The 27638-nt window shown below is 34.6% G+C and overlaps 1 protein-coding gene and 1 pseudogene across 3 annotated transcripts; both read left to right on the plus strand.

The window, feature by feature from the left end:
- The first annotated feature begins 19938 nt into the window (after nt 1-19938).
- LOC131154883 (abscisate beta-glucosyltransferase-like) lies at nt 19939-22059 on the plus strand. 3 transcript variants are annotated; one of them, XM_058107689.1, is made up of 2 exons: nt 19939-21459; nt 21815-22059. In XM_058107689.1, exons 1-2 carry the CDS (start codon nt 20034-20036, stop codon nt 21901-21903), a joined length of 1515 nt encoding a protein of 504 aa, XP_057963672.1. In that variant the 5' UTR covers nt 19939-20033; the 3' UTR covers nt 21904-22059. The 3 variants fall into 3 exon arrangements, with proteins under 3 accessions (XP_057963672.1, XP_057963673.1, XP_057963674.1); XM_058107690.1 differs by having other exon boundaries at nt 21845-22059; XM_058107691.1 differs by having other exon boundaries at nt 21872-22059.
- Nucleotides 22060-22959: 900 nt separating this feature from the next.
- On the plus strand, nt 22960-23078 carry LOC131156908 (5S ribosomal RNA; annotated as a pseudogene).
- The last annotated feature ends 4560 nt before the right edge of the window (nt 23079-27638 follow it).

A 27638-nucleotide genomic window follows, 5' to 3' on the forward strand; every position in this document is an offset into this window, starting at 1 on the left:
CGTTATTTTGATATTGTGTAGTAAATGATATAAAAATTTTCATTTGTGAAGTGATAATATCATATTATATAATTTGTTTCAAATATCAACATAGTACATGTTATACTATGTGTACACATGCAAACATGTGTTGTGAGACTTATGCCTATGTACCTATGTGACTAATGCATGTGGGCTCGACTCCAAATTCATAAATTTTGTGTTTTACGTGCCCTAAAAATAAATCTTTTATAATTGTCAACTCAAAAAATTTTATTTTTAATTTTTCTTAACTTCTATTATATCAAAATAAATTTTCATTTTTAGTAACATTTGGCATAGAGAGATATTATAGTGGAAATGAGTTTTTCTTATTTTCTTTTGCTTTTTCTAAACCAAAATCCTTGATCTAGATGGGCCTTTAAGTAATATAATAAAAATAAATTTGGCATAATTATTCATAATTGATAAATGAGATCTCTCATAAATTATAGATGAGTTTTTCTTATAATTAATAGTTAAGCTCAGCTCGTACTTGATAGATGAGCTCAAAGTATGGATTGACGAATAGGTTATTTTCGTAAATTGACTAGACTCTACCCATATAAGTAATAGATAAAGTTTACTAATAATCAATATTTAAGCAAAAAAAAAAAAAAAAAGCACTAATAAAACTAAGTGTTTTTAAACTTGAAAATGATTCTCGGCTTACGAACGAGGAACAACTGATGGAGAATAAAATAATTCCCATACAAGGAGTTTGTTTAGGAAGTGAAAAGGGTCACCTTAGCATAAAGGTTTGACTTAAAACTTAAGATAGAGCGTCAACGAGTATGCGAAAAAAATGGAGGGAAAATGAAGGGAATACCCCAATTGACGCCTCTCCCTTTCCCTCCATAGATTTATTTTTCGCCATCCATTTTCTTTTTTCTACTTCATTCCTTAATTCATATTCTTCTTAATTACTATTTTTTTATTCCTTGATCACCTCTTCAACACATCTAATTCGTCCATGCTCTACTAATCCTTTAATAAATAGTTGCTAAGAAGAATGTTGATTCAAATGCATAGCTGAAACACACAACTCGAATCTGTAACAAATAATGCAAGCAACTAAGGATGAATATACGAAACAAGCAATCACAATATAAGAGAATAAAGGAAAGTTATAAAATCAAAGACACAAGAAATTACGTGGTTCGGCAAAGTGCCTATGTTCATGAGAGCAAGTGGCTGATTTTCACTACCAGAAAAGCTTACATCAAAGGTTACAAATAATAGTTTATATGCTAACCCTATGAGCACAAAAGACTTAGAATACATCTAAAACACTTCTGCAGCAAATAGTGGAGGAAAAACCTCTGAATCCCCCAAGCTACTGATCTTCAAATTCAAAAATTTGTAACCTGCGCCGAACGAAACTGTTGACGGTTTGATACCGAGAGCAAACCGTCGCTTATATCGTCGACCAAAAAATCGATGATTTCTTCCTGCACCCAGCTTCTTTCTTCTTTGCATCACCATTCTTTTTCGACGCATGCGTTCCACTCAATATGAGCCTCATGTCTGCCTGAGATTCCCCATAACAAGCTATCCACACAACGAAGGATGTTGTATTTAATTTAGCTTTTAAAAAAAAACAATTCTCAAAGAATATAAATATTCAGATATTTACCAAACAACTTAATTTTAAATGCTTATTAGTGGTTCCATTAAACTTTGAACCTGGTTCATTATGTGGCAATTTTAATGTATTGGCAAACTTTAATTAATTTAGCCTATAGCTTAAGTGGTAGACTCAGTGTACACAAAAATTCCTTTGGTTGCGAGAGGGTCTAATGGGAGGATTACGATAGTACTCCCTGAGGACCTAACTTTTTCCCTTAACAAGTGGAATTAAAGTTGACAATTTGAGTTGGGTCTAATCCTGTACTAGAGTGGACTCCCATGGTTTCATTAAGGAGATTATTAAAAACTACAGTTACTAGTTTATCTTACATTAGAAAAAATAGAATAGAGGATAGATGTTTACAATTATATACATGCTTGAACCGAAGACCTAATGACTTAAATTTTACACCTAGTTTGATGCTCACCCATATATATCAAATATGTCCATGAAAACTCTACCAATCCTAATAAGTGGGACAAAATTGAATGTGAAAATAGAAATAGATTGCTTTCTCTTGTATAGCTGAAACCAAATAATATACATATGCAATAAATTAAAACAAAAAAAAAAAACTAGTAGCAGTTTTGTAGTAACTCGGGAAAAATAATAATTAATTAACTAAACATTATTAAATTAAATTAATTAAATAAATAATACGATGGTTATATAAGTATGCATATATATATATATATGGATAGAGTAATATGTGTTTGCTTGTGTGTGTGTGTGTGTGTGTGTGTGTGTGTGTGTGTATATATATATATATATATATATATATGAAAGCTTAACCATTAAGCTTCCTAAAGAAACAGAATCACAGAGACCCCCCAAACATTTCTTCACGCTCACTCTCTCTCTTCTCATTCTCTCTCTCTCTCTCTCTCTCTCTCTCTCTCTCTCTCTCTCTCTTCATTTTGTCTCCATTAGTAAGCTAAATCAAAAAAAGAACACCACCACGAGGTCCCGACTTTGATCCTTAACAAGTTAATCGGAGCAGATTTTAGGTTTGGGCTTCCTAGGCACCTCTCCAAGGTTTAGGTAAGGGAAGTAAATTGTTGACCCTATGAGTCATATCTTAGCTTTGATAATGACAAATACTTATGTATTTAATGGATATCTAGTTCATGTGCAGGTCTATACTAGTAGATATATTGATGGCACATTAAAGCTTAAAGTTGGAAGACCCTATACATGTTGTACTTTATTTCATTATCATTTAAAGGGTTTGTAATAGTAAATAAGGCTTTGATTGTAATAATTGCATGCATCACCTGTATGATGTAATTTGTAAGCTCAAAATGAAAATGACCTTAGAAAGATCTTACGGATTCGATAGACCGACACCGAATTTTTTCGGTGTCTTCAAAAGGACACTCACCTTTGCACTCATAAATGTTAGCCACTTGAATAGGGTAAAAGTGTATTGAATCAGGACCAAAATACACACTTTGTGCACTTTCGGTCAACCGACCTTGGTAATTCATTCTGTCTTAGTCGACTGAAACTTGTTTAGGTCAACATTTTGACCTCAGCCCGGTCGACCGAACCATTATAGTCCAAACCCCCCGGTCGACCGAAACCTATTGAGGTCAACATTTTGACCACCTGGTTGACTAAGCCCAAATTGCATTGCAACTGTCTGATCGACTGAGGGTCCTAGGGAGAAATCCCAACTATTTGGTTGATCGAATCAACCAATACAAATCTTCGTGGTTGACCAAACCTCGATAAAATGGAAAAATAGCCTCAGACATGTACGTCTGGTCGACCGAGTCCCCAATTCAAAAATGGCCTAATCGATCGAGCCATATGAACTTTGGTCGACCGAAAGTGTTCTGATCTAACGGGTCTCTCGAGCTGCCCTGAATTTTTACCGTGGTTAATTTTTTTATAATACCAAACTTGTCCCCAATGGTCATAATTCTTGGGGTGTCTATAAATTCCCCTTCATTTGGGAAAATTAGTGAGAAATTAGCCTATTTGATCAATAAATTCTCTCTCAACCAAAAATCTCCTACTATTCATTTTCATACTAAAATCACTTATACTTACCTTCTCCTATTGCTCATACTCTCTGTAAGTTAATTGAGTGTCTATCTTCATAGGTTTGCTATCCCATTTGTATTTGGTTGATTCGATTTTAATGAGAGCTAAACTAGAGTATTTTTAGGGAGCTTTGTTCATAAGTCTATCCTAAGAAGACTTGCTTAAGCTTCTGAGTATTGCATTTGTGTTGAAATATCTTAGGAAGCTTGTATTTTTCTTTGTGTTGCAAAAACTTTTTCAAAATATACTCAAATATCTTGTGTGATTTATACTGATATATCTTTGAGAAGATATTTGTGTTTGTAATATAGATCTTTGTTGCAATATCTATTTGCATATCATTTGCTGAATACAAAGACTATACATCTTTTGCAAACCAAGCATATACGTCATCTACTATTTACGTGATTGCTATATCCCTCAGACTGATACATATGAAACTTGCTTGACATCTTTGTGTGAATCTGTTGATTGAACATCTTGTGATACAAAGATTGCTTGTTGATACTCTCACGCTCATCGCACTTATAGAAAATACATTTGAGAGTTGAAAGACTAGACCACATTGAGCTTACATATTACATCATTTGTGGTGTATGTGACTGAGCGCATCTGGGTACATATCTACTTTGCACGAAAGCACAATCACTGTACCGATATTGTTTGATTGCAAATATTGTTATATTTCTAGGCACAGGTCTGAAGAGGGAGACTAGCCCTTTGAAATAGTCCCGAATTGGCTTAGACCCGGTTAGAAAAACTAGGTGCGCCATCCTGTTAAGGCGTATAGGTTGAGGTCAACCCCACTAATTGACCTGATTGTAAAGGTTGAGGTCAGCCTTGTGCTAATTGACCTAGTTGTAATCGGTGTCACTCCACTGTTAAGTGAGCCTTTAGTGGAATCATCGGTCTTGTGAGCTAGAGGCGGGGACGTAGGCACAGTTGGCTGAACCTTGATAACATATCGTGTGTCTGTTTACATTTCCACACTTTAAATTTACCGCATGTATATGTTATGCTATGAATGATGTACATGACTTAAATTCCGCATATTTTAATTATCGGCACATTTGGAATTGTGTACAAAGACCCTAGGTTACCAAATCATATTGACTTCTGACTTAACCTAGGAGAAAAATTTAAATTTCCAATTCACCCCCCTCTTGGGAATACACCAATTCTAACATAAATTATGTCAGGAATTTTTATAAATTAACCGATTAAATTTTAATATGTGATTACAAAAATTGATATATATGTTTTTTGGGTATTCAGATATAAGGAAATTGGATTTTGGATTATTATTCTTATTATTATGAGTTGATTAAACTGGCATTTGTGAGCCTAGGGATTTTAAAATAATTGTTATCTCAAAGATTAACCGATTAAATTGAGAATTTGGATACCGAAATACTATATATGATTTTTCTGAATTATTTAAGCATATGGAAATAATGATTTTTAGTTATTATATTATGATTTATCAGTCAAATCGAGTGGCATAAGATTAATATTTGTTTTTAAATAAGCTGGTTGTGATTGTTGCGGTGCATTTAACTGATATGTTATGGTGTTGTGTTGTTATTCATGTAAATTGCAATATAACGTTGGCAGGAGTGAGGAATTCGTTATATTGTACCTATTATAAATTGCAATATAACGTTGGTAGCATTTGAGGACGTTGTTATATTATCATTTATATAGATGGGGTAATGTGTTGGTAGGCATGAGGAGATTGTCTTACTGTTTAAGTATGAATAGGGTTGTGTGTGTGTGTGTGTAGTGATTGTGGAAGTGTGTGAAGTAAGAACGTGGGGGGAACAATGGGGAGGGATGCCCTGAGAACCGCGGGAAGTGAAGTAAATGTGCATTTTCAATTATGGGTGTGAGTGCATGAATGTGGATTGAATGTATGGTAAAAGTGGATGTGTTGTGGTGTACGTGTATGCCGATTCTGTGGTATGTTAACATTGAATGTGTATATGTGAGTATAGTTACAAGTGTCTTTACTGTTGCTATTAATTAATAAACGAGTATATTTTGTATACACTAAAACTCATGTTGCCACACATTGATAATAATTTATTTCATCCTTACTGAGAAGTGTCTCACCCCAATATACAACTCATTTTTCAGGACCTTCGCATGATCGAGCTTAGTGAGCTCAGGGCAGGGTTGGTTAGCACAGTGTAGTGTGAGTGTTTGTAAGAACATTTAAGTCTTTAAGTTTATGTTATTTTAAAATTTTGGTAATGTAATATAGATAGATGGAAATTCCTTTTTGGTAATGTAATATAGTACTTTAGTATTATAGTTGAGGATGTTTAATTATATTCCGCTACTTGGATGATATTTATGGTATTAGAGATAAGTGAATGGGACACATAACACCCCCAGCCCCACTTGGCGGGTTTGAGGCGTTACAAGTGGTATCAAAGTTTAGGAAATAGATTTTGCAGACTTTAGGAGGATTATTACTAAAGTATAGGTATGAATGGTGATGAGGATAGGAACGGGTAGATTAGAATACTGATAGGAATTTTGAGTTTTGTTTCACAACCTGGGGACAGAAATCCTTTGATGGTCTTCTATGAATTTCTGAAGCAGACACATGTTTCAGAAAACCACAGTAAATCCATCGACAATGATGTTTGTAGACACCCCATTTTTACCCAGGCCCAATATATGTATTACTATTATTATTACTATTGTTATTTTATTATTATTATTATTATTATTATTATTATTATTATTATTATTATTATTTTATTTATTCTTATTATTATTATTATTATTATTAATTTTCACTAATCTTATTATTATTATTATTATTATTATTATTATTATTATTATTATTATTTTCTTTATTATTATTATTTTTCATTAGTATTATTATTATTACTTTTATTTTTATATTTTACTTCTATTTTATTATTATTATTATTTATTATTTTCATTATTATTAATATTATTTTTAATTTTTATTATCATTATTATTAGTATTTTTATCTTTATTATTACTATTATTACTATTATTTTATTTATTATTATTATTATTATTTTTATTATTATTATTCATTAGTATTATTATTATTACTTTTATTTTTATTTTTATTTTTTACTTCTATTTTATTATTATTATTATTATTTATTATTTTCATTATTATTAATATTATTTTTAATTTTTATTATCATTATTATTAGTATTTTTATCTTTATTATTACTATTATTACTATTATTTTATTTATTATTATTATTATTATTATTATTATTATTATTACTTTTATTTTTATTTCTATTTATATTGTTTATTATTATTATTTATTATTTTCATTATTATTGACATTATTTTTAATTATTATTATTATTAGTATTTTTATCTTTATTATTACTATTATTATTATTATTTTATTTATTATTTTATTATTATTATTGTAAAAACCCCCAAAAAGAGATATAAAAAATTAATTGAATGATTTCAAAAAAAGAAAATAATATAAAATAAAATAAAAAAATAAAATATTAATTATTAATTAATTAATTAAACAGATTTTAAAAAAAAAAGAAAAAAAATTAATTAATTAAAATTTATTTTTATTTTATTAATAAAATATATTATTATTAATATTAATTAAATATATTATTATTATTATTATTATTATTATTATTAATAGTAACATCCTGAAGCTTCAGAAAGCTTCAGGATGAAATGTTTTATTTAAACATCCCATCCCCACATCATCATCATCTCCTTCTTCTTCTTCTTCTTCTTCTTCTTCTTCTTCTTTATTTTTTTTTTCTCTGTTGCTGCAACGCAGCTCACTCTCTCTCTCTCTCCTCACGTCCTCTCTCTCTCTCTCCTCGATTTCGAGACGGATTTTCGTCCGATCAAAAATCCGAAGATACCACTGGACTCCATTCGCTGCTGCCGTCGTTTCTACCGAAGCAGATCGGTGATAGGAGCGGCATAAGCATATTCCTTGGGGTAAGTCATTTTCCCCTTTTTCTTTAATTTCTTGCAAAATATAAGCCCAATTGACGAACGGACACCACCACGAGAATCTAGGGATGATTCTCTACAAGTCTAGTGAGACAGAATTTTCGTGGGGGTGTCGAGCCAAAACCCCAAATTTGGGGTGCGGCGATTATTAAGGGGCTTATTTTTAATTAATTAGCATTAATTTAGAAATGCTAAAATATTAAGCATTTGGAACTAAAGTAGGATTTCTGAAATTTAGGGCCCGGGTGAGCGCCGCGGGTGTAATTTTGGGACCCACAGGCAAAATTTAGAAAAATAAGTGGGGATTTTAAATAATAGTTTAAATGTTAATTTGAGGTATATGAAGCCTAAGGAGGGCTAGATGAGTATTATTTTGGAGAAATAGATTAATTGATCTGGGGAAAAATGTAAATTGCAGGAATTAAATTTCGGGCGCCAAAGGCGTGAAATTTTGGGTCCTAAGGAATTTCTCAATAGTCAGGTAAGGGAATAAACTAAAGCAGTAATTTTTCATACAAATTATTATTGATTATGAGTAAATTTATTTTCAGAAAAGCATATGTTATATTGTGTATTACGCATGAAATGTACGATTGGGAAAATACTGCTATGATGATTAAAATATATATGTATGTATGAGATGTAAATAATTCACGTTTTTAGAATATGAAGTACGACTTTTAACAGCATATGTGTGGCATGAATATTATTTTATGTGAAATGTATTATGATGTGAAAGATTTTACGAACCAAGCATGATTTCAGGCATTTATGAAAATATGAGTTATGTTGTGATGGTTTTGACGATTGTGTGATAATTGAGATATTTTCAATATATATATACCTGAAACAATTTTGGCGCGAGGCCATATATTTATGTTATCAGCACGAGGCCGTATTTATGTTTTTGGCGCGAGGCCATATATTTATGTTATCGGCACGAGGCCGTATTTATGTTATCGGCACGAGGCCGTATTTATGTTATTGGCGCGAGGCCACGTATTTATATTTTCGGCACGAGGCCGTAATGATGTTACGTATGATCATGTATTATATGTTTTCACAACCAGGATGTTAGTTTAGTTCAGACCAGGAGCTCGGTACCGTAGCTATGGGTTCATTTTGGCACGAGGCCTTATTAGTGCTACCGTCCCACGAGGGGATGGGAGATGGATAGTCGATGTGGCTTTCAGTAGAGTGTGGACGTCCACCTGACAGTCCGGACCAGGGTGTGGCGGGCTCATCGTACTTACAGACATATTTGATTCGGCAGTGGTCGGCCAGCCATTGTCGGGTCCCGCCTTCGGGCTGCACAACCCGTCATGGGGGGTAATACATGACACCAGCTAGCTAGTCATCCTGTGTTTATTTTTAGTACTACAGTTATAACAAATGATTTTATGTATGATATGAACTATTAACAGATGTGAAAATATATGTTTACCCAGTACGATATGATGATGTTTATGGAATTATGAAATGTACTATATACGTATAAATGCATTAAATATTCATGTTGCCACACAGCTGTATTTAGTTTATTTTCCCTTACTGAGAAGTGTCTCACCCCCAATATTATTACATTTTTCAGGAGTCCCTGAGAGACCGGCGGGTCAAGGCCGCCGTTGAGATTAGTGAGATTATCCCGTGAGGAGGGTAAGATTTTGTACTAGGGTTAGAATTATTTTGTGTTTGACCCTAGAGATATTTTGATGTATGTGAGGATGTATAGAATGCTCTGGTATTATATTTTATGACTGGATGTTTGAGATTTTATGTGTACTGCTGCTAGGTTTTTCGCTGTGTATGACAGGTGTCCCCGCTACCCACGGGTTCGGGTTGACCATATTATTTATTATGTGATATTTTATGTTAAGAAATTGAGGGACGTTACAATTATTATTATTATTTTTACCTTATTATTATTATTATTATTTCCTTATTACCATAATAGTAGTATATATTATTTCCAAAAAAGAAAAATACCATAAAGCAAAAAGGAAAGAGGGAGTTAGGGTTTCAAAATAATTTTTATAAAAAGGCCATTTGCTTCTCTTCTAAAAGGGGGGGCTGCACAGCGCACAGCCTCACTCTTCTCTCCGTCTCCTTCACACACAACACGCCAGGAGGCCATTCTAAAAAAAAAACCTAGTTTCTCCATTCTCTCCCAGCAGCCTTGCACCATCCCTAACTCACCCGCAGCCCTCACGATTCGCACACAGCTGATCCCAACTCCTCCGACTACCAGTCACCATCTCCTCTATCAACCAACTCACCCGCAGCTTCAATACCAGACCACAGCCCCAGCATCTATCCTGATAATATCTCCACGACCATCGTCTCCGCAAGCCGCGAACGCCGCCATCGTACCCACGCCGTCGCCATCGTCGTCCTCCTACGACCACAACTCTGTCAGCCCGACACCAAGCGGCAGCAGCAACTCAAGTCTCCCCATATCTCCATTCGGCCACTGCTCGTTCACCAAATCCTCCACGGCCCAACTACAGCTTCCAAGTCACCATAACACTCCGGCGACGCCCATTGCCATAGTTTCCGGCGACCCTACGCCGGTTATCGTCTCCAGCATCTTCCCCGCTCAATAAACCAAACTCCAGCAACAGTCAGCCCCCACGGCCAGTCCTCTGCAATATCCTCTGCTCCAGTTGAAGTCTGCGGCCAGCAACCACCATCTGCAGCACCCGACCTCGCCTGCAACTCCGAGACCAACCCAACACTAGCTACACCCACCGCTGGCCAGAACCCAGGCAACCTCCATGGCCAGCCATAGCAGCTGGCCTCCCTGCTACTCCATGCCAATAAACACGCCTACACCCACCTGCACACACAGTTTTACACACATTAAAACACACACCTAAACACATGTATTTAACACACTCTTTTACACACATTAAAGCACACACCTTTACAGGAACTTTTAACACACACAGCAGGTATATACACACACATTTTTTGTAAAGTTTAAATTTTGTTTGTTATTAACATTTATTTATATTTATTGTTTCAAGACTTTTAATAATTAATGTCCATATTTATAAATATTAATTTGTTTGTTCTCATTCTTGTAGGATTTTTCTTTTTATTACCAAGGTAAGATTTCAATTGTAATATTTATTTTTAGTTTAAATCGTAATATTTTTATGGTGTTAATATGGTATATTTTGGATTATTAGTATTGTTGCATTAATGCCGTATATCTTGGATTTTTCCCTATTGCTATGTTAATTACGTATATATATTAGGGTTTTGATTCATTCATATTGTTCATGGTATTTTTAGAATTGTTAGGATCTTAGCATATATGGTGTTTTTAGTATTTTAATGTATATAGTGATAGTATTATAGTATTTCTATTATGTTTACATGTGGTGAGATTTATTATAGTATCTTTAGTATCATAACATATATAGTATTACGGTACTTTATTACTTGTTTTGGCATTCGTAATATTCTCACTATTATTATGTGTATTGTGGTAGTGTAGTATTTTTGTTCATGCCATATATTTATATTTAGTATTTTAGTTTATTATCCTATTTTCACACATCAAAACCTCCCAGAAACTTTGGAAATATCATAAAGTATTTATAAAATCCTATAAAATTTTGAAATAAATGTGGGAGTTATTTTCATAAAATATTTTCTTGATTTTTAATCCCTATGATTTTATCGCGGGGGTATGAGCCTTCAGGCATCACGTACCCTAAGCTCTGAGGGAATATATATGTATATATCATGTTTATTTATTTATTATTTTATTTATTTATTTATTTTTCACATGTATTTATAAATTCATAAAAAAGGAGTAATTTAAAGAATTTTTAGATTAACTTAGGGATAATTTCAAATTAATTAGGTACCGTTCGCAAGAATGGGCGCGTAGGGGGTGCTCGTACCTTCCCCTCGCGTAACCGAACTCCCGACCCCAACTCTGGTAATGTAGACCGATTCTACCCCTAACGGGGTAGTAATCATGTGTTCTAACCGCACTAAAGGTTAGTGGCGACTCCTACACCATATTTTTCCTGAAAATATTAAAATGATTTCTAATTTCACCGCCTGGGGCACACGCGCTCACGGGACGCCGCGACAGCTTGGCGACTCTGCTGGGGACTTAGAGAGTCGAGCCATTAATTAATTGAAAATTATCCCAAGTTTAAATTTAATAAATCTTTTAATTACTCCTTATTTTGTAAATATAGTAATTCATAAATAACCTTGATTAATTGTAAATATTTTTTACTTCCATAATTTGTAAATAACCAAAATTAATTAAAAATATTTTGTTTCCTAATTTTGTGAATATTAATTATAGATATTTTATTTCCAAATATTCTGAATAAAGCATATTAATTGTAAGATATTTTGAAAAAGTAAATTAATTATAGATATTTTGTATACTAATCGTAAATATTTTGTTTCTTTATTTTTGTTTCCAAATTTTTTGTGAATAAACATATTAATTGCATATATTGTGTTTCCTTATCTTTTGAATATATTAATTGTAAATATCTTGTTTCCATATTTTTTAATAGCATGTGAATAAATGTGGGGATAACGGGATTAGGTTAAATCTGGAATCACACACTTTCACTAGCCCTCTACCCGGGCTTCACCCTTTAGGATTAGAAAGGAGCACAGTACCGTTAGCCCTCATGGGACAAGGTCCTTGGGGGCGCGCGAACCTCTCTGCTCAGTTTGAACTCTGTCCAAGCCCATTGGGTGAAGATAGGGTTCAAGTTGGGAACCTGTTGTCTATAGGGTTAGGGCCTACCCACACATACTTGTCTATAGTATTCCCTAACTAGGATAGAGCCATGAAGAATCCTGTACATAAGTACCTACCCTGGGTCGGGACAGGAGCCACATCCTTCTCCATGTATAACATGTTGTATATATGTTATGAGAAACTTTGTATTATATCATACATTTGACATCCATTTTAGACATACATACTACTTAGCCAATATTCAGAAAAAGCCCAATAATGAGACCAAGGCCCATCCTTTCAAAAAATGAAGCACTTGGCCCAAGCATTTTAAAATATGGGTCGGCCCAACCCTTTTCAAATAACTCGGGCCCAATATCTGTTTAAGAAAAAACCAACATAGGCCCAATCTCCTCCTAAGCAAAGATTCAGCCCAGGCCTGATTTTCAAAAAGGGTAAAACCCAAATTTCAAAAGTGGGCTTCGGCCCTATTGTCTAAAAATATGGGCCAATATTTTTCTAAGAAAATCCAAGCCCAAGTCCTTTTAAAACTAGGGCCTAATCCCATCATGAAATATATTGAAGCCCATATTTTAATATACTTGAGGCCCAAGTGCACACTAAAGTCCACAAGCCCGTATTGAAAAATCCAGTGGGTTGACTAACCTGGGTCAACCCCAACCTCAGATCATAATTTGACCCTTCATAGAATTTGAGGTACATGGACCGTCATCAAGGAAAAGAATGATTGAGGGAAGAATTGAATTGAAATTGTGACCTGTCAATGATTGTCTTAATCTTGAAATCTCTCATTAGTGGGACCTTTCCTAGAATGCTGACAAAGTAGTTAGTTAGCTTACATTGCATCCATGCATTCATGCATAATTTCACATATAATCATGCACGATAGGTCACATGCATGGTCATATCTCTATTTGTATGTGTAATTGCACTAGTTACATCCATGCACAAACATTCATTGCATCCATGCATTCATGCATAATTTCACACATAATCATGCACGATAGGTCACATGCATGTTTATATCTCTATTTGTATGTGTAATTGCACTAGTTACATCCATGCACAAACATTCATTGCATCCATGCTTTCATGCATAATTTCACACATAATCATCCACGATAGGTCACATGCATGTTCATATCTCTATTTGTATGAGTAATTGCACTAGTTACATCCATGCACAAACATTTATTGCATCCCATGGTCATGCATTAAATACTCACACATTCATGCCTTACATAATCATGCATTCAGTTCTAGAAAGGAAGTTTTGGTCCACAACTCTCTCAAGGAAAGAAATCGTTTGAGTAACAAAAAGCAATAATTGAGACCACTACACATCAGTACAATACCCGAAGAAAGGCAAGAGAAATGAGCGAACAGCTAGAAAATAGAGTCCTGGGCATAGAACAAGGACAAGAAGAATTGATTGAAAAAATAAGCAAAATTATGGAATTGTTGATAAACAAGGGAAAAGCAGTACAGAATGATCTGGAGACAGATATGGGCCCCACTCATCCTCCAGGGTTTACCCCAGTTCATGGACAAACGTCGGCTCTACCACCTAGCGTTATGGAGGGTTTGATGCCAAGTATACCTCCATTCATCCCTAATGTACCAGCCCAGGGGTTTCCAGTAGTGGGGACTCCCCCATTAGTAGCTTCTGATCTAGGGATGAACAGATCTGAAACTGAACGTCGATACGACGTACTAGAGGAACGCCTGAAAGTTATTGAGGGATCCAATACATTCGACTCTGTAGATCCCAATGATCTGTGCCTCGTGCCAAAGGTCACCCTGCCACCGAAATTCAAAATACCAGATTTTGAAAAATTTGATGGAACTCATTGTCCTCGAACTCACCTGCGCCTGTATTGCCAAAAAATGGCTGCACATACCGATAACGAGAGGTTGATGATGCATTGCTTTCAAGATAGCCTGACTGGAGCGGCTATCAGATGGTACATTCAGCAGGATCGAGCTCGAATCCGTACTTGGAAAGATCTGGCAAATTCATTTATAGCTCAGTACTGCCATGTGATAGAGATGGCACCTGATCGTATGACCCTGCAAAGCATGCAAATGAAACCTAATAAAACATTCAGAGAATATGCATATAGATGGAGGGACATGTCCATCCAAGTGAGCCCTCCGGTGGAAGATAGGGAGGCTATCTCCCTATTCGTGAATACATTGAAAGATCCTTACTTTGGGCATCTCTTAGGGGCAACCCCCCATGACTTCATGGATATTGTTTCTACTGGAGAGAAAGGAGTAGAGGAGGCGTCCTTCAGGATCCTTCAGGATTAAGAAAGGAGTAGAGGAGGCGTCCTCTTCTCCTTCGTCCCCTCTCTCCCACTCTTCTCCATCTCGTCATCGATATTCGGTCGATTGGAAATCCGAAAATACTATTGGGCTCTACTCGCCGCCACCGACACTTCTACTAGAGCGGATCTGTCATGGGAGCGGTGAAAACATATCTCCTGGGGTAAGGCCAAATCTCAAACTTACCTCAATTTCTCTTAAACTATAAGCCCCATTAACGAACGGAAATTGTCAGGAGACTCATGGGGAGATTCTCTACAATCTAGTCAGAGCGGGTTTTCGAATTGAAGTTTCGGGGTACCAATCCTAAATCGGGGGTAAGTTTGATAATTTAGACTTTTATTATGCTATTTAGGGTGTGATGACCCAAAAATATATATACGATTAAAGCACAATAATAATAAAATAATAAAAATGGTCATTAAGTTAATATCAATACAGAAGTGTTTTTTTTTATAGGATCCTTAATTTCATGTTTGATGTCTAAAAAAGACCTTATCTAAGCGAGTGCTCAGAGACCATTGCGGCTCAGTCGCTCCTTGGAGGTCGGCCTGGTCAAAATGTAATTTCATAGGATAAACAGGATAGACACTGTTTGTACACGTAAATAAGTATATATACATAAAATAATATTTTGACGGACATAATTTGTAGAAATACATAATAAGATGATAATAATATAGGTATCATATGTGGGGTACTATGTGGGGTCCACATGAGTCCCGGAGCCACAAGACACTGTTTATACACATAAATAAGTACATAAAATAATATTTTGACTAATATAATTTGTAAAAATATATGATAAAATAATAATATAGGTATCCTATGCGGGGCCCACAAGATTGTGTGGGGCCCACATGAGTCCCGAAGCGATATGGAGGTTTAAACGAGTCTCAAAGCTGTGTAGGGCTCATAAAATCGTATGAGGATTATTGGAGTTACGTAGGATCCGTTTGGGTCTCGAAGTGGTGTGGGGCCCACAAGACCATGTGGGGCCCACATGAGTTTTCAAAATTCAAATTTAATTCTTATTCAAAAATAAATAATAAAATAAATAAATACTAAAAATGGTTCAAAATTAATAATAATGATAATAATGATTAAGAAAAATAATAAAATAACTAATTAACTAATTGATTAATTAATTAGGTAAGTGATTAATTAAAAATTTATTTAATGGGAATGGTGGCAAGCACTCCCACATGGCCTCCATTCCCATCCCATACTCAACCCATACCTTGCCCATTCTTTAATTTTTAAAAATTTTAATTTCACCAATCTCTCCACACTTTTATAAATTTTATTTCCTCCCCAAAATTTTCCTATAAATAGGAAGCTCTCAACCTTCATTTTTCACAACAATTTTCCAAGGAAGAGAAGAATTAATGAGTGAAAGAAATTGTGGTGGAGAGAAAATTTTTGAGTAAGTTCTCAATCACCCACTCTTTCCGATCTCATTTCTTAGAGATAGTTATAGTGTTCGTAAGGAAGAAGGTAAGTAAATTTTGATTATGTTAGTTTTTTTTTATTTAAAATTCATACCCGAGTTTATTTTATAAGTAAATTTCAATTATGTTAATTAGTTCCACAAAATTTCCATGAGTTTATTTTTACGCGTATTTAATTATACCAGTTCTATCTTTGATATACTTGCATCTATTTTTGGGTTAAGAAATGTTTTAATTCCTTCGGGTAAATTTTCAGCATTTATTTCTATTCAAAAATAAAATTATATATATTTTTAACACAAAAATTGTGTGGCATGAGTTTATTTCTACGTTACATTTTTATGAAAATATGAGTAAAGATGAGATTTTCACGATATTATTTTAAATTGCATAAATTATAATAAGATGATTTTAAAACTCTTTATGACAACGAAAGTTCAAAGTTACAGATGCTCGGTACCGCAGCTTAAAGTTTATACGGATCAGAGTGCACTCACACTGTTTATAGAGTGATTATTTATGTTAGTGGATTTCTCCTGAGTGCACACCTGGTTCCGGACCAGGACTTAATAAGGAAAATCTTACTTAAAGTTCACTTAAAGTTAACACCTGGGGCGTAGGCCGGGGTGTTGTCAGCATTTTTCAGGAATCAAGTAAGGGGATTAAGTTAAGTCAGTAATTTTATGCAATTTAAATCAATTTAATTGTTATGTTAATATAAATTTATTTATTTATTCATTTAGGAATTTAAAGGTTATTTTGAAAACCAACCGTTGGAAATGGATTTTACAAACTTATGATATATGGTATGGCATTTTTGAATAAAATGAATGGTGGATAGCTTGTTTGTTTATATGAATATATTAAAATGTGAAAAATCGTGTGGCGGATGATTTAATTTGTATGGATTATTGTATATCCGGATTTGAGATTATGAAATGCTGAATTGTTTGAGAAATACTAGAAATGCTTGTGAAAATACTGGAACTGTTTATGAATTGCAGGAGTTTGAACTAAAAGCCAATGGCTGGGTGCTATTTGATTAGCCAAGGGCTAGGATTATTATTTCTTGGTCAAGGATCGAGTTTTAATTGACGATTATATGTCGGATTGTAATTATGGTTGGGGGCCAGGTTTTTGAAATAACAAGAAATATATGTGAATTGATATTTTAAATGGTGATTTCTATTATCTAAATTGCATGATATGCTTTAGGAACCCTGGGGACTAGTGTATTGTGAGCACGGTACCGACGTTAGTTAGACCATGTGCACTCACACTATCTGGATAGAAGTGTATGAGGTCTAACTGACTGCCTACGTGAGGTTGAAGTAAAGGCGTCGGACCTGCAGCTTTGCTATGGATGCATGCAGATGTGTTTGCAGAGGATGTTGTTTTTGACTTTTTTTAGGCTGATCATCCAGGCTTAGTCCAGCCTTTGGACAGCACAACTCGTGCCGTGGGGAAGTAAATGGCGTGTTTGTCACAGGGAGTGTCTTATATGCATATCTGTTAATTTATGTAAATACGGTTAATTAATAAGATAACTTCGAGGTCTTACTGAGAAAATTGAGTGTCCTAGTAGCAGTAATGGTACTAGAGCAGAGGGAAGCTACTTGAATGGACGAGTAATCTTTCCTATCCACGGCTAATTGTGTGTGTGAGTGTAAATTAAGAATGTTTTCATAAATGTGTTTATCTATTTAGTGAATTGGTTATTTTCTGTACACTAAATTTATGTTGGCCACATACTGACACTAACTTAGTCTTTCCCTTACTGAGTTGTGCATCACCCCTACTTTACAAATTATCTTCTCAGGAAATCTTAAAGATCAAGTCTAGTGGGCTAGAGGAGCGGGGCTAGAGGTGTAAATTTATGTAGGTAGTGTGTAGATAGAGATTTTTTTTTTTAGTTTTATGGGATGTAATTATGTAAAAATGGATATATTTGTGTATAAAGATAGTTAGAACTCTAGTAATGTAATCTGAGGATTTTATATTTTATTTCCACTGCGTACGTGCGTTTTATATTTGATGAATAAGGTATCAGGTACACTGACGTCACTAAAGTAGCACTCTAGGCTCACGTGGCAGGTTGGGGTCATTACAAGTAAATTATTGTTACCTCCACATAAAAAGGTGTCGTCTATATGTTAGGTTCATAAGGCGACACATGGATTCTTTATTGAGTGCGTGCCCACTAAGACTTATAAAAATTCTCTCTTATGTTGCTCTTATATTTTAATTTGGGCGATTTAGACAAAATGAATATAATTTTATATAAAATTTTTATTTGAATTTATAAAATTTATTTGAAAATTTTTAAAATTTAAATTCTCATATACATGATTAGAATAATAAACATTTTGTTATTCTTCACCAATTAATTATAACAATATTATTGTGTTGTTACTAGTATTAACAATGCATCGCTGCTCGGTACACTCAGAAAGTAATTCCGATGCAAAATCGTCGATGGTTACACCAAACCATCGATTATCACATTTGTCCACTACAGATTTAAATGATGAAGATTCGAGGAAAATTAGCACAATAAAGATTAAAGAGCATAAAAAATCCAAAGTCAATGTATGAGGGTCATATATACTAACATTTCAGAGCCTACTAATTTAAAAAAGATGATATATGGCAACAAAGCAGATCTTATCTCAAATCATGGAATTTATAATTATTACATATATCATGTAATAGTGTATAAAGTGTTCACGACTCAGCTATTAAATAAAAATACCGTTGTTCTTCATGTTGCATTTTTTCTTTATGATATTAGAGTCATTGTGAACATTATGTAAAAAAGAAAAAAAAAACCAGCACCTGTAATATCCATTTTTTTTTCGATTGTATTTTCCATACATCTCAATACTACATCATAACATGACGGAACCATACATCTCAATGTTACATCTTAGCATGGCGGAAGTCTGACCATCTTCTTCGAGGATGGATCGGATCTGTCAGCATCATTTCTCAATTATAGATGCAAAAGTCATCAACAAATCAACTACCTTCGAAAAGAAAATCACACAACAATAGTCGAACATATCTATTACCCCAACGGTCGCTCTTCATTATTTTTTTTGGCAACAAACTTTGCCTCCAATCTCGGCAAAGTTTGCGAGAGGGTATTAACAATGCATTACAATTCGACACACTCAAAAAATAATTCTGAAGCCAAATCGACAACGGTCACATTTGTCTGTTACAGATTTAAATGATGAAAATTCGAGATAAATTATCACAATAAAGACTAATGCGCATCAAAGATCTAAAGTCAATGTCTGAAAGTCATATATACTAATTAATCTAATCATATTAATTAAAAAAAAAACAGATATATGGCAATGGACCTTATCTCAAATCATGAGATTTATAATAATTACTTATATTATGTAGTAACCCTTACTTGTATATTCCCTATTTGAGTAAAATTATCATTGTTTTTCGTGTACAGTTTTTAGCTAGTTCATTCTTACAATGATTTGCAACACGAAAGTGCTCTAGATCTAGTTTTAACTAAATGCGTATCTACCTAAATCTTAAATTCCAAACCTAAAACACTAAAAGCAAGCATCATCATCAATCCTTTAGTCCAAAAAACAAAAACAAAAAAAGTGAATGCATACGCAGATGCGTGCGTATGCAGAGGAATAATCATGGATTTAAATGGCCAACCCCTGCGCCCAACTCCACACCCTCGCGCCTGCACTTATATTGGATAATACTCCGCCAAAAGCTTTTACCGTCAAGTTCTACGTTCTGAAAGCTCCTCTCTCCTTCGGCGGGTAGCCATGGACTCCGCACAAGTTTCAAAGCTAGAGATGTTCTTCTTCCCCTTCGTAGGAGGCGGCCACATGCTCCCCATGGTCGACGCTGCCAGACTATTCGCTTCTCACGGCGTCAAATCCACCATCATCGCACCTCCCACCGCCGCCATCAGCCTCCACAGCGCCGTCCAACGCGACCAACAGTCCGGCCACCACATCACCCTCCGCACTCTCACTTTACCGCCGGATCAAACTCTCGACGCCGCCGACATGTCCGCCCCGCCCTCCACCGACACCTCCGTCCTCCAAGAACCCCTTCACCGCCTCCTCACGGAGCTCCGACCCGACTGCTTCGTCTTCGATATGTTCCATTCCTGGTCGGCTGACGTCGTCGACGGACTCGGAATTCCGAGAATCGTCTTCACCGGGAACGGTTGTTTCTCCCGCTGTGCCGAAAATAGTCTCAGACGCCATGCCCCCCACGAGAAGGTGGATTCTGATTTTGAGCCCTTTCTCTTACCGGGACTGCCCAACCGGATCGAATTGACGAGATCTCAGCTCCCAATCTTTGTTAGAACAGGGCCCGGGGGTGGGGATCGGATGAGGAGATCGATGCAGAACAATTTTGGGGTTCTGGTGAACAGTTTCTATGAGTTGGAGCCGGCCTATGCCGACTATTTCAAGAAGGAGATTACGAATCGGGCATGGCTCATAGGACCAGTGTCCCTCTGTAACAGAAATGTCGAAGATAAGGTCGAGAGGGGCAAAGACCAGATCTCAATTGATGCGCAAAATTGCTTGGATTGGCTCGATTCGAAGAATCCAAATTCGGTTCTATACGTTAGCTTCGGTAGCTTAGCTCGAATACCCCCGACACAGCTCGTCGAGATTGCTTATGGCCTGGAAGCTTCCGGCCACCCGTTCATTTGGGTGATTGGGAAAGTGTCCGGCGACGATGACGGTGAAGCAGAGAACTGGGTTCCGAAGGGATTTCAGCAGAGAATTTCGGAATCGAAGAAAGGGTTGATAATTAGGGGATGGGCTCCGCAGCTTTTGATTTTGGAACACGCGGCCACCGGAGGGTTCGTGACGCACTGTGGATGGAACTCCACATTGGAGGCCGTGACTGCGGGGGTGCCCGTGGTCACGTGGCCGCTCTCGGCGGAGCAGTTCTACAACGAGAAGTTGCTAACTGATGTGTTGAAAATTGGAGTTCGGGTGGGGAGTGTGGAATGGGTGTCGTGGAAGACGGAGCGGAAGGAAACGGTGGGGAGGGAAAAGGTGGCGAAGGCGGTGGAGCAGTTGATGGGAGGCGGAGAACAGACGGCGGTGATGAGCAGGCGAGCAAGAGAGCTTGCGGAGAAGGCGAAGAAAGCAGTTGAGGAAGGCGGGTCGTCCTACGCCGACGCCGAGGCTTTGATAGATGAGCTTAAATCTCACCGGGAAAGAGGTATTTAATTTGAAACGCCTTTGCCGGGAAAAAAATGGATAAAAATTCATTAATGGGAATCAAATTTGCATGATAGTCATAACTGTTGACGAATTTAAAATTTTTACTGATAGATATTCGCCCAACCTACTAATAACTAATATTCATTGATAATTTTATATGTTCTTCAAATTAATTAGCATAAACTTTATTAACCAATGTCTACTCCCAGATTCTCAACTCATGCACTTTTATTTGCATCTCTAGATTTATCCTATATCCATATTTAAACTTAAGTTCAAATACAATAAATTGTTCATTAGAAAAAAAGGTATCAGTAAGTTAGAAAAAGTATCAGGAGTTTAATTTCTTGTAGATACACTTATAAAATCAGTGGTACCTGTAGATGATGAGAGTTTACTCTGTGAGCCAGCGGGGACCGTTGATGGTGAAAGTTCTTTGTGAGTCAGCGGGGATCGTGAAAGGTAATGGAGATGTGTTTCAGGGGTCGGATTGACTGAACGTCCAACTGATGTACAGAAGTCGTGTCTGTATTCCGAACTTTACCCTGATTAGCAAGACTTGGGGGGCGGAAGATGCTGATCCGTAAGTTTGGTACCGTACTAGAGGGTTCGAAGGGCTCTTTGACGGTTAGAGTTCCTATTATATATATATATATATATATATATATATATATATATATATATATATATTAGGGATGAGAATGATAGATTATCCGTCATCCGTCACGGATTATCCAATCCGAACCATTACAAATTCGCAACTTAAATAAGTTGAATATAAATTATAATATTCTCATTAGATAATCTGCTTAATCCACCACAAATTATTCGACCTTATGAACTTTACTAGATCTAAGTGAGATTATTGGGAGGAAAATTATTTCAATTTTCAACTACATGAAGTTCAAAAGTATTTTTTAATCTAAGCCTGTGTACTAATGGATGGTTATCAAAATATAATGCCCGTACAAAGTGCTTGAACAAAAAAGTGAATGGTTAACTTACAGAAAAAAAAAAAGAAGTAAATATATCATGACATTGAATACATTGAGATTTTTATCTATAATTGAAATTTTTTAGAAGAGGTAAAACATCGAAAAACTTATTTTGGTAACATTTTTACTATTTTGTCATTCATAACTTGAAATTAAGAGAATATTTTCAAAGACCACCAGGAGTCTATGACATTTGCTTGTTTATCTTAAGTTGCAATTAATCATCATGAATTGTTGTCTATAAATCAAGATATACTTTTGGTGACAACCATTGTAATTGGAGAAAAGGAAAAAAAAAATGAAGCGGGGAAAACCACTTCAATTACTGTGTTGTTCTTCTCTCTCTAGAAAGCCATCAAGGAAAAGACATTATTAATAGTCTTTTTCTTAAAAAAAAAATCATAAGGATCTCGAGACTTAGCAAGGCTATTCTGATATATATATATATATATAATTGATTTATAAATTAGATTTGCTAATAGATTGACACTTGAGCTTTATTTGGGTGCGATCATACCAGCACTAATGCACCGGTTCCTATCAGAACTCTGCAGTTAAGCGTGCTTGGGCGAGAGTAATACTAGGATGGGTGACCTCCTGGGAAATCTTTGTATTGAAAACCATCTCAAACTTTATATCTTCTTTGGCTTGAGATAACCTATCTTTAATCAAAAACCTATTTTCTACCCTTTTAAAGTCAAAACTTAAGCATCTTTAATATAAAAATATAATATTCTAACCATTGAAACGCAACTTGAAAGTGACCAAATTATTCGAACTTTTATTTTGTCAAAAAAAAAAAAATAGTGAACTAAATTAATGGTATCTTGGCATTAGTAGCTTTTTAATTAAGGACCACCCGAGGTTGAAATAATTTTTGAGAAAAACTAGTAAAATTAGGAAAGTATTTATATTTGTACATAAAAGTGTTTTCTATCCATCAAACTCACATGGTGGCACATGGATTACTTGTAACTTGCCCACAAAGTCATTGATAGTGATTAAGGTCCTCTTGGAAAATAAAAAATGTCAAAGCAAGTCATATTTACTAACTTGGTATAACTATAGTATGTCACTCACATTATCTTTGTAACACCCCGACCCCGAGGGGCCTGGGATATTAACTTTTTACTACTCATTTACAGCGGAAGCAAAATAAACTCAATTTTTATTAAACCAGAGAGCTAATTATCCATATTACAATCATTTATTTCAAAAGAAGAAAAATTACACAAACATAAATATCTGAAACCATACTAATATTTCTAATCAATCTTTATTTTTCTAATCCCCACCCGCATGCTTGTTAAGCCTGATTTCCGACATGTCCTTCAGAGTTATCTGAAATAAAATATGATTGGGGTGAGACGACGCTCAGTAAGTAAATAAGATTATTATTAGTGTGTGGCCAAAATAAGCTTTTAAAGAATTTCGTAAAATAATATTTAATACTATAACTTCAAGATTGTTTTTAGAATAAATATAAATTTAAAATTTTCTGTATAAAACTTCTATCATCAATTTCAACAGTAAATTTTTACAATTATATACTATAACTGCTAAATTAAACTTTTAACTTTAAAACTGTAAAAAAATTTAACAATAAACATACATATACTTTTCCTTATACGTTTTCCTTAGATCGTCATTTAAGCATCAAAATGATCCTTTTTACGTAAACTTACACTTTTCCTTCAAATCATCATTAACTTTGTACACGTAATTAAATATGTATAAACATATATTATATAAAAATCACCCTTAAGCCCATTTGCCGTAAGTCATGTTTACCCTCATGACTGGGTTGTGCGGTCCGAAGACTGGACTTAGCTGGCTGGCCGACCAAACTAAATCAACGTACGTAAACTTTAAGTGAGATTTTCCTTATTAAGTCCTAGTCCGAAACCATGTGTGCATTCAGGAGAAATCCACTAACATAAATAACCACTCTGTAAACAGTGTGGGTGCACTCTGATCTGTATAAACTTTAAGCTGCGGTACCGAGCGTCTGTAACTTTGAACTTTCGTTGCCATAAGGGGTTTTAAAATCATCTTATTATAATTTATGCAATTTAAAATAATATCGTGAAAATCTCATTTTTACTCATATTTTAATAAAAAATGTAACGTAAAAATAAACTCATACCACACAATTTTTGTGTTAAAAATATATATAATTTTATTTTTGAATAGTAAGAAATGCTGAAAATTTACCTGAGGGGATTAGAACATTTCTTAACCCAAAAATATATGCAAGTATATTAAAGATATAACTCGTATAATTAAATATGCATAAAAATAAACTCATGGAAATTTTGTGGAACTAATTAACATAATTGAAATTTACTTATAAAATAAACTCGGGTATAAATTTTAAATAAAAAAAAAAACTAACATAATCAAAATTTACTTACCTTCTTCCTTACGAGCACTGTAACTATCTCTAAGAAATGAGATCGGAAAGAGTGGGTGATTGAGAATTTACTCAAAAATTCTCTCTCCATCACAATTTCTTTCACTCACTAATTCTTCTCTTCCTTGAAAAATTGTTGTGAAAAATGAAGGTTGAGAGCTCCCTATTTATAGGAAAATTTTGGGGAAAAAATGGAATTTATAAAAGTGTTGGGAGATGGGTGAAATTATAATTTTTAAAAATTAAAGAATGGGCAAGGGATGGGTAAGGTATGGGTTGAGTATGAGATGGGGATGGAGGCCACGTGGGAGTGCTTGCCACCATTCCCATTAAATAAATTTTTAATTAATCACTTACCTAATTAATTAATCAATTAGTTAATTAATTATTTTATTATTTTTCTTAATCATTATCATCATTATTATTATCATTGTTATTAATTTTGAACCATTTTTAGTATTTATTTATTTTATTATTTATTTTTGAATAAAAATTAAATTTGAATTTTGAAAACTCATGTGGGCCCCACACAACTTCGAGACCCGAATGGATCCTACGTAACTCGAATAACTCTTATACGATTTTATGCATCCTACATAGTTTTGAGACTTGTGTAAACCTTCATACGGCTTCGGGACTCATGTGGGCCCCACACAGTCTTGTGGGCCCTGCATAGGATACCTATATTATTATTATTTTATCATATATTTCTTCAAATTATATCAGTTAAAACATTATTTTATATACTTATTTACGTATATAAACAGTGTCTTGTGGCTCCGGGACTCATGTGGACCCCACATAGTCTTGTGGGCCCCACATATGATACCTATATTATTATCATCTTATTATGTATTTCTACAAATTATGTCTGTCAAAACACTATTTTATGTATATATACTTATTTACGTGTACAAACAGTGTCTATCCTGTTTATCCTATGAAATTCCATTTTGACCAGGCCGACCTCCAGGGAGCGACTGAGCCGCAATGGTTTCTGAGCACTCGCTAAGACAAGGTCTTTCTTAAGCATCAAACATGGAATCAAGGATCCTACAGAAAAACACTTCTGTATTGATATTAACTTAATGACTATTTTTATTATTTTATTATTATTGTACTTTAATCATATATATATATATATATATATATATATATATATTTGGGTCATCACAATCTTACTTTATTATCATTATATTTTCTTGATCAAGTTGTTGATAAAAATTAATTGTGTCATGTACCTTTCTAATTTGGTAATTGATTCAACAATATAAATATTGGTAGAAAAAAATTTAGAAAAAAAAAACTTATGATTTGTTTGACGTATAAGAATTGAATGGGATGAAATAAAATTGATCACTATTGTGACGCCGTGAACCACCAAGTGGGGTCCGGGGTGTCATGTGTTACATTTACAGATCTCTGATACCATAAATATCATCCAAGCAGCGAATATAATTAAACATTATCAAATAAAATACCAGAGTACTAATTTATACAACCCAAAAAGATGTATCTTTCTATCCATATTACATAACTAAAATTTAAAACAACATTAACTTAAAGACTTTATAGTTTTTCAAAACACTCATGTTACACTAACCAACCCTGCTCTGAGCGCGCTAAACTCGATCACGCGAAGATCTTGAAAAATAGGTTGTATGATGTGGTGAGACACTTCTCAGTAAGGATGGAATAAATTATTATTAGTGTGTGGTAACATGATTTTTAGTATATACAAATATAATCATTTGTCAAACGAACACAACTGTTAAGACACTTATAGACTGTATTCACACATGCAACATCTTTTATAAGCGAGAGTTCCCAAGGATTTGGGAGATTACACGCCCATACATGTAACGCCCCTTTGCTCTGATACCTTATGTAACCTTAACTATTCAGTTTAGGTGTGACTACAACTAATACCTATTAGGGCATTCACCTTACTCAGCAAGCCCTCGAGCGGAGAGTCTTACGTCGCCATAATCATTTATGCATTTTAATTCACATACATGTACTCATATACATTCAACATCAATCATACCACAGAATCCGCATACACGTACTTTTCACAATAACACAGCATATCCAAAATCACGAAACATTCAATTCACAAACATGTACTCACTCCCACAAATGAAAATGAGCATTTACTTCACTTCCCAACACTTTCTTACTTTCCGGGCATCCCTCCTCATAGTTCCCACTACGTACTAAGCATCCTACCCCATCGTTCTCAGTATGTACTTCACTTCAGACAACTATTACACTTTCACAATGACCTATTCATGGTAAATCAGTAAAAGGACCTCCTCATGTCACTGCCAATATTTTACCCCTTTATATAAATGACAATATAACGACCTCCTCAAATCCTGTCAACGTTGTATCGTGAATTATATCAAGGACAATATAACGAACTCCTCATGCCTGCCAACGTTATACTGTGAAATACACGAATAACCACACCAACAAAGCGTCCAAACACATAAATTTAATCACCACAGCACTGAGACCCAATTTATTATGAAGAATTAATCTCATGCCACACAATTTAAATTATAATTTTGGAATGTCATAAACTACACGAAAAAAAAAATACTTTTTTAACGAAAATCAGGTATGATCGTCTCCACAATTTTATTTAACCACAAATATATTTTTCAGAAACAATGACGATCAACTTACAAATTTTAGGTTTTTCCCAAATACATATAATAATCAAAAACACTCATTTTCCTATGCATGAATCATACAGAAAATTAT

Source organism: Malania oleifera, chromosome 5 (assembly GCF_029873635.1).
Source record: "Malania oleifera isolate guangnan ecotype guangnan chromosome 5, ASM2987363v1, whole genome shotgun sequence".
Lineage (NCBI taxonomy): Eukaryota > Viridiplantae > Streptophyta > Magnoliopsida > Santalales > Ximeniaceae > Malania > Malania oleifera.

Coding starts and splice junctions, on each gene's coding strand:
- LOC131154883 (XM_058107689.1), top strand. CDS start 20,034: ATGGACTCCGCACAAGTTTCAAAGCTAGAGATGTTCTTCTTCCCCTTC. Junction 21,460..21,814: donor TAAATCTCACCGGGAAAGAG/GTATTTAATTTG, acceptor AATTTCTTGTAG/ATACACTTATAAAATCAGTG.